Here is a 16,983-nt window from a genome sequence, read left to right on the forward strand (position 1 = left end):
CATTCGCGGTGAGTGAAACCAGAGAAAAACACTAGAGGCCTTTATTCAGATTGTATTCCCTACAGCTCTCACTTACCCACACTTAAATATGTTTTATGATAGCAATGAGACATAGCTTTGGCTTTTGTAGCTGTGTAGATGACAAACAGAACGACAATTTGAGCAATTAAAACAATTGGGATCTTTGGTAATTTGCAAACACATAAATACAAAACTTTTAAGTCAGGAAAATAAAAAAAACGCCAAAACAAAAGCCAAGATGATGATGATGATGATAATAATAAAGACCTCACAGAATGCTAAGATTTGACTGAGATTAATTAAAATACCTCTGACAACACTTCAGGGAAATCCTTCCAGTTTTAAGTAGCATTGCAGGAGAGACAAGTTCTGCAAAGCTTAGGAGCTATTCATCCCCCATGCCTGAATTGCATAGGTAGCCACCTGGCTGGGCCTAGTTTGTGTGAGGGAGAAATAAACAAAACAAAAAGAAAGGAAGTGGAATCTTAAAAAGCACAAAAAACCTACCAATATATATTGATAAGTATTTAACTGCTTGAGCAGGACAATCGCTTTTCACAGCAAATGGTAAAATTGTTCTGGAAGGTACAGCTGTTTCTTAAAGTAAGATGAAACATAAAATTACAGTGCAAGGTGGAGGATGTTTGTTTCTGAAGTAGTTATATCCTAATCAGAGGCAGTTCCTTACTTGTAGCGTAAATACAATTTCCTAATAAACATTTTCTGAGTTGCTGTAATTAATGACAGCAAGTCTATGCAATGCAGGCAAAAAAAGCTATTTGATAGTATTTTTCTACCCACTTTCAAAGAAGTAAAGGACAACGTAGAGTACAATATGCTGGAGAACTGTGTTTAAAACAATGTTTTTGTTCCCTTGCTGTTTCCTGTTGTATCCTATTGGGGTCTCTGTTAAATAAATATATTGGGGATCATTCGGTTAGAGCAGCCTCACGACACAGAGCTGGCAATCACAATTTACTGCTTGTCCAGCACCAAGTAAACATGGCCACAGTTCAGAATCTGGCCCTAAAATTAAGCTGCAGTGTTTGTGTTTTTAAAAGATTTTTGCTTCTGAAGCACACTGTGTATCTAAAAATCTTTTAACCTTTGTGTGTATTTCTAACATTTCTGAGTGCATCTGGCATTTGAAGAACAGAACATGCCATATGGAGGAAGATTACCACAAAAGCATCTGGCCTAAGAACTCCATGGAAGTATCAAATCTGAAATTTTATGAAATGTGGTAAAGTATCTCCCACCTGGAAAACGTGCTTTTAGCCTTGTCAATTTTGGATGGAATAAGGAACATTTAAGTTCCATGAATATTTGCAGAAAAAGCAGTGAATTAAGCCATGTAGCAGGAACCCAGAAAATGAAACCTTGCCACTCAGCAAACTTCTTCAGTGCTCACAAACAATGAATTAAGCAAATGAGAATTGTCAAGTGATGTGTTCTCAGTGGCAGAGGGGGAGGCTAATAAAACACAGTGTTTCTCCAACCAAATACTTCCATAAGCACATGGATAGCAGTCCAGTTCCTTCTGCTCTTAGTGAGGCTGTAGTTTCACCAGATGGATCTAGCAGTACTAACCCATGTGAAAAAGGAGTGATCCTGTTTTTGCCCCTACTCCTGCCTCACCCTCTGTCTCTGACCTCCTGCCTGCTTGCAGCTACTTGCTTTAGCTTTGTTGCTTAGTACATACACCTGCAAGTCAATTCAAATCAGCAGAAGACATGGATGTTTCCCTGCTGGCTCAGAGCATTGAGTCAGCTTGGGAAGTTCTGGGCTGACATAGCAGAGGAGGCCAGGAGATCATCCCCCTTTGCCAGTAGGAAAATATGGGATGAGGCTTCCTCTTGCTACCATTTCCTACAGGGGAAGGCCTAGGGTACTCCTTTGGTGCGTACATCCCCTTACCTCTCCTTTGGCTCAGCATGGTGGTGTGTCTCAGCTCTCCTACTTGTCAAGTCAAGCTCAATGGTAATCCTGTGATTCTCCCACTGAGTAGGGGCACTTCCTCACCTGCAGCATCTTGCTAAGTCAGCAGGAGTCAGCTGCCTGCCTTGGATGGATTCTGCTCCTGGTTGTTCTTGTGGGATCTTTCTGTAGGAAATTCAGCCTTCCAAAAAGGAAGCAGTAGCACTGTGTGATCTCTAGGATGCTTTTGTTGCAAAACATGAAAATCTGACTCTGAGCAGTTTTATTTGGCAAAGTTTCTGTATTCCAAGGCCATGAGCTATAGCATGAGGGTAGAATGGCTGTAGTTGGATTGCCCTTACTTTATTCTCCAACAATTACTATATTTTTAATTTAAAAAGAAAAAAGAGAAATAGAGGAGTAACAAATATAATAAAATTTAGCCTGCTTAAACTAGCCTGTTGGTTACCAGCAAGAAAACTAACCTGTAAAGCCTGCAGTCCATATGAGACAAAAGCAGTTTTCTATTATGAACAGTGTCACTGGGCTTCTCTGTAAAATACAGGCATACAGAGGATTTTTGAAAAGCATTGTTAAGCCCATGATAGAAGAAGAGTATAACACCTTAGAAATGCAATGCAAAGTTAAGAATCGGACAAGTTAATGCACCTGCATAATCTTTCTTCAAAATAGCAACTAAAAACCTAGTATAGTTCTCCTACGTCACAAAAGTGTCAAAATGAGAAGATTGCATTCAAATACCACTTAGTCATATGGAAATCATAATCTTAGGTCTCTAGACTTCAGAAGTTTTATTTTATGTGTGTATTAGGTAGTACAGATAACTGTACCAAACCAAGGATTGGTCTTCTGAAGCTTCACTGCTGGATGTATTTGACAGCTGTAGATAGTGTTCCCTCTTCAACATATGAAGGTCTGGTAGCTGGTTTTGGGGTATTGTGGGTATTTTTGTTTGGTTAGGGGTTTTTTGTTAGCTTGTTTTGTTGGGGTTTTTTGTTTGTTTTTGCTTTTTTGTTTGTCTTTTTAGTTGCTTTGAAAACCTAATTATTTAGAACTCTTTAAATCAAAAGAATAATAAGCATTTAGCAGGAGAAAATGTCTGGAAGAAGCAAAAATAGGTATTCTTACAGAAGTAAGAATATCTCAGATTTTTTGTCATGGACTTTGATGTATGTTTAGATAACACCATTGTGTAGATGTACTGCCCCATTTTCCAGAATTTATTTGAAATTACTTTAATTTTGAATACTTTTCGAGATGTCCCATTCATCTTAAAAGCAGTTTGATTTATATATCTTTTGTCATTGTGAGAATAGCCACATTTTTGTTAGTTTTATCAATGCTTACGTGATAGTTTGTTTTTCTATGCAGGAAACATTTTTAAAGTTTCCATCCAATTCATCATAATTATGTTTCTAAAAAACACACACTAAAAAAACAAAATCCCATCTTTTGATTTGAGGGTGTCTAATAAACTCTAGTTCTTCAAAACTAGAGGGCACCCATCCCTCTGTGAGGGAAGGAAAACATTTTTGGGGAAAGTATGTATATAAAGATACCTTGCAGAGATCTGCAGATTTAACTTTTTCCCATAATTGCTGACTATCCTGAAATCCTTTTTGCTTGTAGAGGCAGCAAACACGGTTAGCTTAGTGTTTTATAGACTGTTTTATTAACAATGATTTGGGGAATTGTGAAATGATTGTATTTTGTCAGCTAGTGACCAGTCTCAGGAAAAATGTGTGCCTTTATTACCTGCCTGCTGCAAGCAGTGAATTCTGTGATCTGCACCTGCTGCTCTGAGATGGCCCAGTATGTATTTTCATCTAATTATGCAGATTGTTTTATGCAGTAAGCTTTCCTGTGTTTTGATTTCCTTGCATTCATCATCAGGCTGTGCAGTTCTAGCTTTTACTACTATTATGTAGTACAGTGGTTTAGCTTGCTGCTGTAGATAGTTGTAGATAGATGTTGACTGGATGATTCTGAGTCAATGTACACAGATGTACCACGGATTCCTATGGCGAAACACAAATGTGTACAGAGGCACAAAGTCAGGCTAAGCATGTTTTTTTTTTTTTCTTCTCTAAAGCATGAATACAAACCCAACAAATGTGCTTTTGCAATACTAACCATGGTAGTTTTCTTATGCTGTGTTTCACCTCTTAAGCAGGTTGTGCTTTATGTGCAGGATAAAATCATAACTAAGTCCTTGAAAATTCAGTAAGAGACCAAAATATCATCCTTTATCTGTAGCCATGATAAAAAACCCAGCAAGACTCCTGATTCAGCTTCTACAACAATTTAATTATTCATAAAGTGCCTAGCCTTCTAGATTTTTTTAGTGAGGGATACTTTTTTTTAAAAAAAGCTTAAATAAATCAGGTTGTACTAGTAACTTCATAGTTAGCATTTAACTAAAAAAAACTGCACAGATTCTTGCTGAAGTGAAGCAAGAAGTTAAGCCAAATTATGTTTCTATTTTTGAATGTAAAGACTGGCAAAGAGAAGGAGACTAAAGAAGAAATCAATTTCAAGCCCAGGAAGTTGTGATTCCGACAGGCTTAGTACAAGATGTCAACTGTGATATCCCTCAGTTCTCTAAACAAGGTCATCTTGTGTGTATTTTCTTTATTCAGCCATTTGTTATGAATATACTTCTTGTATATTTCCCGTTCTTTTTGTTCTCTTTGATGGCAAGCCCAGAAAAGAGTTTATATAGTCTGCAAGTGTTACTGTAAGAGGATGGTTTTCACTGACACGGAGGTGAGGTTACGCAGATCACTAGTTTATTGTTTGAAGGGATGATAAGAGAGATTTACTGAGATGGCAGAAGTTAGTGCACCTCTGTGGAAATGAAAGAGAAGTGAAAACCTATGTTGTGTTAGCAAAGTCTGGATTTTTACATTGCTAAAGCTTTGTTTGGCAAAAAGATAAACATGACTTTAATTCTCTTTATCTAGAACAGGCCTTTCTAACCTGCTGTAGTTCAGGACACCAGCCTTCAAATCTTGACTCTGTTTATCAAGCTTTGCGTTCTAATTTCTTTCAGTACAAGGCCAAGAATTTCTCTGCATGTTGCCTTCCTGCAGGCTTCTTAATAGATCAGAGGGTTAGCTGGAATGTTCTGACCTGGGAAATATGCCTCCTTGTTCTGTGCTTGCTGTAGCACAATGCAGAAGATTTGTCTGAATATTTAAGATGCTTTTTTGTTATATGCAGTAAAAAACTTCTTGTTTCTGGACCATTACCCATAAAGCAAAATTAATTCTAGTAAGTGCAAAATAATGTTGGCACAAGGGATTTTTAGGCTTTGAAGTGTAACACTGTTAGAAATAATCAAGAAATAAGCAAAGAACAGAAAATAACCCTTAAATAGCAGATGAAGACTCTGTTGTGCCAAATGAATTTTCAAGTAATGTGTAATTCCTTTCAGTAACTTTTGTTTGACTTTCCGTTACAGGTGGGGATTTTTAATATAGCGTGTTATCACATTAATATATCTTTATGCCATCTCCTAAATGTTACTGTTTAAAAAGGGTTTAAGAAAATATATTAATACTTTTAGGTCTTCTGATTGCACAGTTTTAATTACAGATCCAACACTACCAACAGAAAGGATAGGCTTCAGCTGACCAAATGTTGGTGTCAACTTTGTAAACATCTATACTTAAGCTAGTTCCCTTAGGGTTCATTTATAGTATAAGCCAAGAAGGTACTTCTGCTGCATTATTTGTATCATCCTGAAGTAGGTAGCTGAAAAGATGAGCTATTCCCACAGAGTGATCATTTGTTCCCAGCTCGACCACAGGGAGAGACTGTATGGACATCTACTTTATACAAATAACAGGATTTGGTGACCTGCATATTTGGTGACCCACCCTATATTCTTGCCCCTGTGGTGTTCTGGAGCTTCAAAATCCAGAGTGCCTCTTCCACTGTTCCTGTCCTACAACTTCAAGCACACAGTTGAAGTCAACTTGATTTTATATGGTTCTCTCTTTAGAATATGAGGAGAGACAGGTGACTTCAGTTTGCAACCCACCCAATGTATTAATTGCTCTTCCCGTTTATATATTTATTTATTTTTATAGGTCCAAAAGGAAATTATTTCTGCTGTCCTCTCTTTATATAGTATTCTCAAAGTTAAAATTTTACAAAGTATAACAGATTATATCAGTCTTTAATAACAGAAATATATCTCATTTAGCAATCATACCATGAATGAAAGTAAAATCAAATTAAGATTTGGAAGAAGCAAGTACAAATAGGATTTCAGTGGGTAAATACAGTAATGGCCACCATTTTCATGCAAGAGCAAAAGAAAAACTACATTTCACATTTCAAAAATCCCTTCACAAATAAATTAAATGATTTGGGAAGTTTGGGTTTTTAATGTTTATTTTAATTACAGCTATTTCACTTGAAAGGGATAATGTCAGAGCAGTATTTGTTAAGCTTAGATTTCTGAGGAGTATTTGTAGGTATTAAGTGAGGTCCATGCTATATTCTGCAGATTTAGATTAGCCAAAACCCCATAGATCAGTTAAGAGTGCATTTGCTCTATTTTACCTGCTGTTTTCTTGCAGTCTCTGCTGAATTAAGGCATGAGGTAGAACATGTGTGGGTTTTTTTTTTTCAGCTACGGTTTCTATTGACTTCCTAGACAGAAAGAAGAGTGTAGAAACTGATGTTCTTCTGAAGTAGAACTTCCCATTGTTGCATTTGTTCAGAGACTTCTCATTTCATACAAAATGGTTCTGCTTGCTATTGGTATTTTGTCAGACTTAAATTAGTCTTTTTCAATTCAAAGAGATTCTTATTAACTCTGTTTCAAAGCCCATGAAGTTATGGGCTCTACTGACCCTGTGGCATCAATTCTCTGTCTCCTTCCCCTGCAGTGGCACAGGGGGACAGGGAATGGGGTTGTGGTAAGTTAATCCTACATTGCTTTCCTCTTCAAAGGGGATGCTCCTTCCTCCTCACAGGGGGGAGGTGTGCAGGAGCAGAGGTTCACCTGCAGCTCGTGGTGAGGCTGCAGGCTATCTCCCACAGCCCATGGAGGAGCGTGGTGGAGCAGCCCGTGAAGGACCACAGCAAGGCAGATGTAGACCTGCAGCTGTGGAGGACCCTGCACCAGGAGAAGTGACTGTTTGTGACTCCAGGGGAAGCCCATACTGGAGCAATCTGACCATGAGGGACCTCCTGGGAGGGACTTATGTCAGAGGGGCTAGTGAAGTACTCTCTCCCATGGGAGGGACCCTGTGTTGGAGCAGGGGAAGAGTATGAGGAGCTCTCCCCATGAGGAAGAAGGAGCCACAGAGATAATGTGTGACAAAATGACCATAACCCTCATTCCCCGTCCCTAGAGAAATCAAGAGCAAAGTAATTTGGGCCTGGGAAGAAAGGAGGGATTTGGGGAAGGTATTTTTAAGGTCTGGGTTTTTTTCTTATTGTCCTGTTTTAATTTGATGGGTGACAAACTAAATTTGTCCAGACTTACGAAATCATATATATACAAAGAGTCCGTTCAGATGGTAAAATGATATGCACACTTTAAAGTGTATAAACACATATAAGCACTGCAGCAGTTGTTTTAAGAAAGAGAATATTGGCTATTTTAGAGCAGTTTTTAATTGTGAGCCTACACCTAAACAGTCTCACTGTAAAAAGTGTCCAGCAGGTGTGATAAGCTTCAGCACATTAGAATAGGGAGTCAAATAAGATGTGAATTATTTCACTGCCTCAGTATAACGAAGATCAGTGTGATTGTGAAAGTGGAAGATCAAGCAAATTGGGGGGAAACTTAAGAAAGATTCCATTTTCTCACTGGTATATAATGACAACTGGCAGAGTCAGACAGTTGCAGGAGATTTATTTAATACTCAGGACAGACATTACTAAGTTTCCATAAAAAGGAAGAAAAGCATTTTCTAAGTATATACTTCACTAGTCACATTTACTGAACCACAAGACATGCTTTTACAAACCCTTAGGAAAAGGAAAGTATTAGTTTTAATCCGCACAAAGTAGTGAATTCAGCTAAAAAGATGTAGAAATGACTATGCTTGAGCAGCTAAGCTCTTCATCCAGTCTGTTTAACAGAAAATGGAAATTAACACATCCTACTTGTAATATTTGCAAATTTCTAATTTGGGTAAGTTATTTCTGCTGTTGGCAACAGTTCAGTTAGGGTTTGGATGTTGGGTTTTTTTTTTTAAACTTCCATTCAGCAACATGTATTTATAACCAAGTTGTTGACATTTTGTTTTGCTTGTTCAAATAATGCTTGTTTTACTCCATATTAATGCTTGCCTGATCAACCCAGGGAGTTTTTTTAACTCCCTACTCCAGTCTTATGAAAACTAATAGCAATGGTGTGACTTTCTCCTGTTTTTCTTTAGGAAGCACTAACATCTGCTTTGTTACCTACCATGGAAGAACTAGACAAGCATAGTGAGGCAAAGTGCCTTTTAGCATGGAGTAGTATGGCATGTGTCATCTTCATGCCATCTCATATCTACATGGATATCCTTCTCAACTATGTCTGGTTAGTCAGTCTGAAGCCCCTGCTGAAGATGCTGCTTGGAAAACCATGATCCTGCTTGGAAAGCCAAATTTCTTATCTATGTTGTGTCTTACAGAAGTGGCTCCAGACCTTTTCAGAGTCTCAGAGAATTCCTAAGACTGGTCCAGCTTTCTTACTGTAAAAAGGGCATGACAAACCACTGAAGTGTCTGATTTTGCCATGTTGTCCTTTGTTCATGTAGCTTGACCACTGCAGAGCAGTGGTGTTCAGGGAAGACAGGATTCAGGCTCTTAAAAATATTTTCACTGGTGCCATTTTAAACACTTTTTGTTGATCAAAGCCAGCTACACAGGGTTGGCAAATATGACATTCTTTCTAGAGATTTGCAGCCTTCCCGCTTCTCAGTGTGATACCCAGGGTACCTAAAGGCAGCTAAAATGGCCTTGGCTGCCTGTGTTGTGCATCAATATCCTGCATCTAGTGGTTGGACAGCTGAATTAATCTTTAGGCTCTGGCACAACAACTGTATCTCTGCAGCACAACAGCCAAACCAGCTAGGTTTAAATGGTCATAACTTCTGGCTGAATCCCATGCTGGTTGTCTAGGCTCCCATTGTGGTCAATAGAGAAAAAAAACCCCAACTATTCTAAAATAAGATTCATTAGCGCTATTTGAAATGTTTGTCTTAAGATGAGTTGTATCCTTAAACTGTCTGTTTCTTTTTACTCAGTCTTGAGGGGTGCTGCATCCAGGTATCTGTATCTCATTTTGGTGTATTTGGTGGTCAGTGGCTCAGTGGTGCAGCTTAACAATGCACACTACTTTTGGTGCAGAAAGTATTGGATCTTGTAAAATTCTCCTTTCATGATGCATCAGATTGTCTTCCCAATAATAAGTAAAAGCAAGTCTATCATAACCTACCTGTATGTTTTGTAGATAGAAAAGCATTCAACATATTTTTTTGCTTATTACACCTTAATTTTGGCTCCTTATATTGCTTTCCAGTTTCTATCTCTCCAATCATATTTTGCATGTATTATTCTTCCCTGGGTATTACTGATATTGTACAGCATAATAATAAAGTAAATTTGTATGTTCCAGTAAAATAGCCCTTCCCTTTAACTAAAGAGAAATGAAAATACAAGTAAAGAAGAATAGAAATCGAGTCTTTGTTCAAATGCCAAATGTTACAAACCTGAATCTTTGCTAATAAATTTCTAGATCCAGAGAACTGGGTATAGGATACCTGTATTTAAAAACTAAACCCACCTTAACAATGTAGAAGAGTGTGAGGAGGGTCAATTTATCAATGTTTCTTGGTCGTTATGACACAATACTAAATGTTTAGATATACGTACATACTGCAATTTTATGTAGGATTTGTGAGTTTCTTAATGTGCAAATAGATTCTAATATATATAAATACAACTGCCGCGGGTTTTGTTCAGTTTAGTAATCCTACTCTGAAGTAAAAGCTTCTATTTCTTTTTATTAGTAAAAGGCTTATGTTCTCCAGGTGGAAAGCCCGAGAAATATATTATTCCTCATTAACTTGATTTTTATGAAAATAAATTGTATTAATCACCCAGCAGATATTCTCAGCATGTCGAGAAGTAATTAAAATTGTTATGTACCTTGTGATATGAAGTTTATTCACAGGCTTTGATTTAGCAACTTTGCCAGTAGTCAAAGGAGCAGAACATCAGTATGAAGCTGAAGAAGATACCACATGAAGAAATACATCCTACTTTATTAGAAATTGAAAGCAAGTAAGAATTAAGACAGAAAAAACAGATTTATGTTTGGGCCTAATTTATTTCCCTAGCCCATTTCCAAAACCAGTGTTCCCCACTTGCCAGTGTTAAAAATAATTTAACCAACACATGTTTAAACATGCAGACCATTTAAATCAGCATAACATTTTCTGGCAGAATTGTAGTTGAATGCTGAGTATTTTTCTCTCCTTAAAATTTCTAATGGAAAACAATATCTTATCTAAATAAAAACAAAAACCACACAAACAAAACAGCCTTAGCATGCATAATGTCCTATATTTGCTATGGAAACAGCAAAGGCTCACCCAGGACTTTGTACAGGAGTGAAAAATGATACAGTGCAATTATTCATTGAGAGAATAAGCAAAACCCCACAGTGCCAAGTGTTTTAAAAGTGTGATCAGGCTTTTTCTGGTAAGCATGTAACAAAGGAGTTACCCTCTTTTTCTGTAGATGAAGTTGCAAAAGTCGCTCCCCTTCTCAGAGCACTGTTTCACTGGCTTCTTTCCCAAGGGCTCACTGACCTTGGCGAGAATGTGATGCAATATTTCTGTAACTGCAAAGGAATGGGACACCAGGCTGTTGGAGCCACACACACATTATTTATTTTACTTTCAACATCTGAAGTAGCTCAGAACCTAACTCTAAAGACAAAACCTACATTTCTGATTTACAATGAGTGATTTAAAGGCATACATGTGAGATGTGCTCATGCTCTCTGTCTGAAAATCAGCAACTTAATTCGATTCTGTCAGGAGTGGCAAAGTGGTCTTCACAGAGAAACTGGATACTCTAATGGTAATGTAACTGGAAACATCAGAGATGTAAGCTGTTTTGTTGCACCAGCAAAAGTAGGCTGAACACAGATGGGAAAAGCATGTTCTCTGTCTGTGACTTGTGCCTGATCATGCTAGCACCGAAGAAGCACAAAAAGATGTTTAGACCATGGTTCATGACGGTCTTTCCTCCTATGTGTTTCCTTGAATTGTCAGATTATCTCTGTCTTGACAAGCTGCAGGTAATAGGCTGTTTGTTTTGCCTGTGTCCCAGGTTTCTGGAAATGTGGGTATGGACAACCCAGGTAAGAAGCAAGAAAGCATCAAAGCTTAATTTATATGACCAGAACTGCTTCCTCTTTCATTGCATCTTGAATTGTAAGAGAGAAAAACATTTTGAGTATCCACAGAAGGCCTTAGATTATAAGAACATTTTCCTCAACCTTGTTTTCTTGCTTTGTCTAGAAATGTGTGACATCTCTGCCTTTGTCTGTCCCATTTGATCTCACTAAGGTTCCCCACAATAATAGGCTGCTTCTTTCATGTTCCATTGCTTGGCCTGTGAGAAATCCACTAACAGCTCATTTTCATTCTTTGCACACAGAAAGTTAAATAGCTGTGGGGTTTTTTTTGTTTTGTTGGTTTTTTATTTTTATTGTATTAATGACTTATTGATCAAGAGAATGTCAAAACAGAGAGCAAGAGATGACATTTTAGTACCACAAAATTCAATAATCCTATTTGTGATTTTTCTCTTAGCTGGGCAATACTCAAACAGAACAGTGATGGAGGACAGAAGAGATAGGGCAGTGAAGTATAACAAATCCACAGGAATGGCTTAGTTTTGCTAAAATGCATTTATTATTTTATATTGACAGTCATTCTAAGTAAAGTCACCTAGGGAATAAAATTGACAACAGCACCATAGCTGCTCATTATGAGTCAGAACATTATTTGGAGTCTTAGCTTTGTTCTAAAAGTCTGAGACTGGCAGTTCTGTAAGTGGTAGTTTTGTATGGTCTTTTAAAATTATTATTTCTTTTTTAATAGCAGAGAATTTTTAAACACCTTTGAATTCAACTTCTTATTACAGTTTGACATAGAAAGCATGTGATCAGGTATCAGGTGGTCACACCCTGCTCTTGAGTGGGATTCTGTGACGTGAAGACAAAAGAAGAACTGACGTGCTGTGTTTGCCAGAGCTGGCTGAGGCACAGACCCCAGCAGCCTCAGGGTGCTGCTGGTTCAGACTCTGTGCATTACGTTTGGACAGCATGTCCCACACTGAACCTCTTAATCTTGGAGTTGTCCAGCTCATTCTGGTGGGGTCTCCACGCTCTTTTCTAATGTATTAAAAGTAAAAAAGACCTTCCCAGGTCTTTCCATTGCCTTATTTGAACTCAGATGCTTTAAGCACTGATAGTTCCAAGGGAAACGCTGGGCTGACATCATTCTCTACAGAGCTTTTTTTTTTAAAAAAAGTCCACATTCTTAAGTGACAGAGACTACTTGCTCCAATACTGAATTTGTTAGGTTAAATGAAAAGCCTCATTCTTATATAGTGGCTTATTTTTTTTCCAAGTTGTTTGCATAACAAGGACCATAAATTCTTTCAAACCCACAGCTAAACCATTTATTTGTTTATGTATATTTTTGTGACTGAATATAAATAATTTAAAATTAATTTAATAGCATTTAGGTCATGCATTTGTGTTGATATATTTGTTGAAATAGTGGAAAAGGAAATTCAGAGGTCATCAAAATTAGAAATGTTATTTATTAATCATCTGAGTAGCAATTAACAGAAGTAGGAACTGAGAACAAAGGTAGTCTATTACCATAATTAAATTAAAGTGACCTTATTAATTTTGGTGATATCGCACGTGAAGTTTCATGTAGGCTGCTACATTCTGAAACTATTTGTGCTAGACAAAACACAATTTTGGTGACTATTTTTGAATGTAGGAAGTCAAACTTTTTGCTAGAACATGTTATGTGGGTTGCAAGGTGTCACACTGCTGTCAAATCTTTTTTTCCTTTGGTTCACAAGTATCAAATCAGGCTGAACATATCCTGAATGATCAATTATAACACAATTTATAGTCTTGTTGCATTGTGGAGAGTGTACATAAACACAGTACTTCTGCAATACAGTGCAACTAATTTCTGTTACAACCACTTTATCTGAAGTATTTATTTTACTTTTTTTTTGCATTTTTTTACAATTATTTTACATTAAAAGTCACATTCCTAGTAAGCACGTGTGAACACTCTTCTGGTTTTTTTCTCAATTCAGTTGATGATTTTGCAATTGGAACTCTGTTTTCCCATTGTGTGCTATTACAAAAATGTTGCAATGAAAACTCTTTGATTTGGGGCTCTATCCACCAAAACTCCTCTTCCACTATTATCCTCTCACTTTTACCTCTCCAGTATCTCCCTTTATATAAAAAATATAAGATATAAATTAAGATAGTCCAAATCCATCTTGACCATATTGCCTCTGAGATATGGTTTCTCCCATTCCATTCTCTCTCTTATCTGAGATGCTTAGCTCAGAACAAAGATTTGAATATTGCCATCAAGCACTTAATTTTTTTTTTCTGTGGACACACATCGGCCACTCATCATATCCAGGTATTTCAGTGTAAAAGTACATTCCATTCTTAAAATTATGAGACAAGTCACTTAGAAGATTTTTTTGAAATTTGATAAGGAAGAATCATTAAATACATTTTATAGAAGGGGAAGAAGGAAGTGTTGGGGCTCTATGAGCAACAATATAGCCAGCAAGTTGAGAGGAGTGACCATTCCTGTCTGTTCAACATGTGTGAGATGGAAATATTTTGCTTTTGGGCTCCCTAGGGCAAGGAAAATACTAACCACTGGCACAAGTCCAGCGGAGAACTGCCAGGATGGTTGGGGGCTGGAGTACCTGATGTGCAAAGAAAGGCTGAGAGAGCTGGGTTTGTTCAGCCATTAGGTGAGAAGGCAAAAGGGAGACATTCTTGCTTCCTACAGGTGTCCAGTGGGAGGGCATAGTGGAGGTGGACCCAGACTTCTGAGAAGAGCATGACAACAGGAAAAGAGGCAGTAGCCACAAGTTTCAGCAAGGGCTAGATATTAGGGGGAAAAAAAAAAAAAGTCACCATGAGGGTGATTGAACACTGTCACCATTATCCAGAGAGGCTGAGAAATCTTCTCCTGTGGAGATGTTCAAACTCAATAGGGCAAAGCCCTGGGCTCTCTGAGCTAGTTGACCCTGCACTGAGTGGCTTTTGTATTAGATGACCTCCAAAGTCCTTTCCAACCTCAGTTTTTCTGCAATTCTGTGGAGTGACTTATCCAAGGTGCAGCTAAACATATAAGCTTTTCTTTACAGGTTTTCTGCCCTTTTTTTTTTTTTTTTTTAATTTTTATTTTCATTTTTATAGTCTAGTCAAAATAAGACACCTAAAATTTATACACAATGTGCTTTTTCCCAGCCTGAAATTCAAGCTTCTTGTCTTCATTGTTAAATATCTCCAAGGTATTATACAGCTTATATCATCATCTCTGTCAAGAATTAATGTGGTCCAGTTCTCTTTGACCTAATCCACCAGATTTATTCCACAGAAAGTACAACAAAAAAAAATAAAATCTCTCTGTTCAAAAGAGCCAAGAGTTGTTTCTTCTATTTCAGAGAAAGCCTTTGATCTAATGAACTGAACTCTGAAGAAGTTTGCAGAGGGCAAAAACTTCCAAGCATGAGTGGAGCAGTTTTGTTTTATTGCAAATGGACAAGTCATTATGAAGAAATGTCAACAGACACAACCACAGAACTTGGGTTTGCCACTGGTGTTAACAATACAAGGAATCAACTATGCTAGTGATAGAACAGTCGTATTTTCTATATTAATATCTCCATGTATGTTACTGAGCTATAGACAACCTTTTCTAAAAATCAAAAATATCTAACAGATCTTAGTAAAATGTACAATGTAAGATTCATTGTGATAGATTCACCATGTTGTTTATAACAACAAAATACCATAGAACAAATTATGCAGACTAGAGTTACAGCTGAGTCATAGAAGAGAACAAAAGACTTGAGTATTAGAGTGAATAAAGAAGAAAGTAAAATAGCCTGTGCAGCAAAATGGGTTCTGTCTTCCTGGAAACTAATGCAGTAAAGAACATAGATTAAGGGAGAGCAGCTCAAGTGTTTGTGTTTCACACACTAAGACATATCTTAGCAACCATGATTTTTAGGGAAAACGCATAGTACTGGATCAAAGGGGGAGTGTGTTTTGAATAATTAAAATACTTTTTTATTACAAAAGATTTAAATCACTTGTTTCTAAAAGCCAGACCATAGTGGGAAAGTTTGTGAAGGACTAGAACAGTAAAAAAAAAAAAAAAAGTGCTTTGTTATAATGTCAGCTTCTAAAGCTTGCTACTGCTGGGAGGATGGGCAATTATTACAGTTATGACTTCAGTCATTGGTATATATGAACATTGAAAGTGTCTTTCAAATGTTAATCTTTCTGCTTTTCTGTGGACAAATCGTACTAACCATCTCAAGGTGTAGTCAGGATAAAATCTTGAGAAGGGATTTCCAGATTGCTTCGCCTTCTAAGAATATATACTTTCTGTGGTTTGTATGTCCAGCTTCTTCCTCAAGAAAGAAACCTCAGGATCATTGAGGCTGAGCCTACTTGAAATGGCATGCACAGAAGTGGGAAAATATCATGAAACTGCTTTGGAAGAAATTATTTCCCCCTGCAGTAGGTCTGGCAGCTGGCTTGGGGAGGCTTTATGTATTTGGACTGGTGTGTTAGTCATTCAGAAAAGGATTTTGGTGTCTTTGTGTGTTTTGCTGACTTTTCCCTCCTCAGTTTCCTCAGAAATCTTCCTGACTTGCAGAAAATTTGGCTTTTTCCTGCATCTGTGCCAAGAAACATGAGAAAACTGAAGAAAGGAAGATTTGTTCTCCTGCACTTTCAGATTTCTGGGGAAGCTGTGGATAGTTACTTATCTTTCTATCCAGGAAGACCATAAAATGGCCCCAGGCTTGTTCAGGCCTGTGTGTGCATCCACCTGGGTGATGCAGGCTCTCTTGGAAGGAAAGGGTGGTAAGTGTAGGAGGTAGGAGAAGGGCAACCTTTGTGTTGAGTAGGTTGGGCTGTTTCACAGCTAAAGCCACAGCTGTTTCCAGCTCTAAATGCATTAGTGAGCCACTTGGTTCAGAGAGAATAAAAGATGTGAAGAAAATGAAGGAGAAAAACCACACCCCCTTCTTTCACATTTGAACATGCTGGATTTTCAATATAATCCATTAACCTACACATAGCCTTTCATTAAAGCCCTTGGAGACTGGAATATTTTTGGCAATGTACTGTTATGAAAAATAAAAGTAGAAAACCCACATAACTGCCCCCTTGCCAGCAACTGAAGGGGTCATAAGGAAATTAAAATCTTTTCTCTGAGCATACCACAAAGTATGTGAAATTACATCCACATCAGATGTGTTTCACTCCATATTTAAGTAATTTTTATGAGGAAATAAATTGCCTGCAATTTTACCCTATTTTTTTCCTGCTTATTACTCAGTACATGAGGCATACACAAAGTTTTTTAGATATGTATAGTTAGGGAAAAAATAATTCCAGGGTAGGAGAAATAACACAGTTTTTAATTTGGAAGATAGTTGGAAAAACAGAGAAAATTAAGCCTTGTTTTAACCAGTAAATCCTTCTGATTTATCACAGAACTATTCCATTAGTTTCATTGAAGGTGTCTGGGGTGTAATACAAGAGCTTGCTGCCTATTCTAGTTGACATGATAGCACATTATTTTTCAGTTGCAGCCTCAGTCACTGCTATGATGCTTTACATCATTTGCCTTAGTTACTTTTAAAGGACCTTCAAGATACCCATTTTATTGCTGTAGCTACTGTGCTCTT

General features: G+C 37.5%; 1 protein-coding gene across 1 annotated transcript in view; it reads right to left on the minus strand.

The window, feature by feature from the left end:
• The window catches only part of UFM1 (ubiquitin-fold modifier 1), a 19,980-nt gene extending 12,845 nt beyond the window's left edge, over window positions 1–7,135 (minus strand). Inside the window, exon 1 of the mRNA XM_009998367.1 lies at window positions 6,906–7,135. Within this exon, the coding sequence (XP_009996669.1) occupies window positions 6,906–7,135 (230 nt within the window). The remainder of the gene's footprint in view (window positions 1–6,905) is intronic.
• Window positions 7,136–16,983: the final 9,848 nt, after the last annotated feature.

Source organism: Chaetura pelagica, unplaced genomic scaffold (assembly GCF_000747805.2).
Source record: "Chaetura pelagica isolate M959 unplaced genomic scaffold, ChaPel_1.0 scaffold105, whole genome shotgun sequence".
NCBI lineage: Eukaryota > Metazoa > Chordata > Aves > Apodiformes > Apodidae > Chaetura > Chaetura pelagica.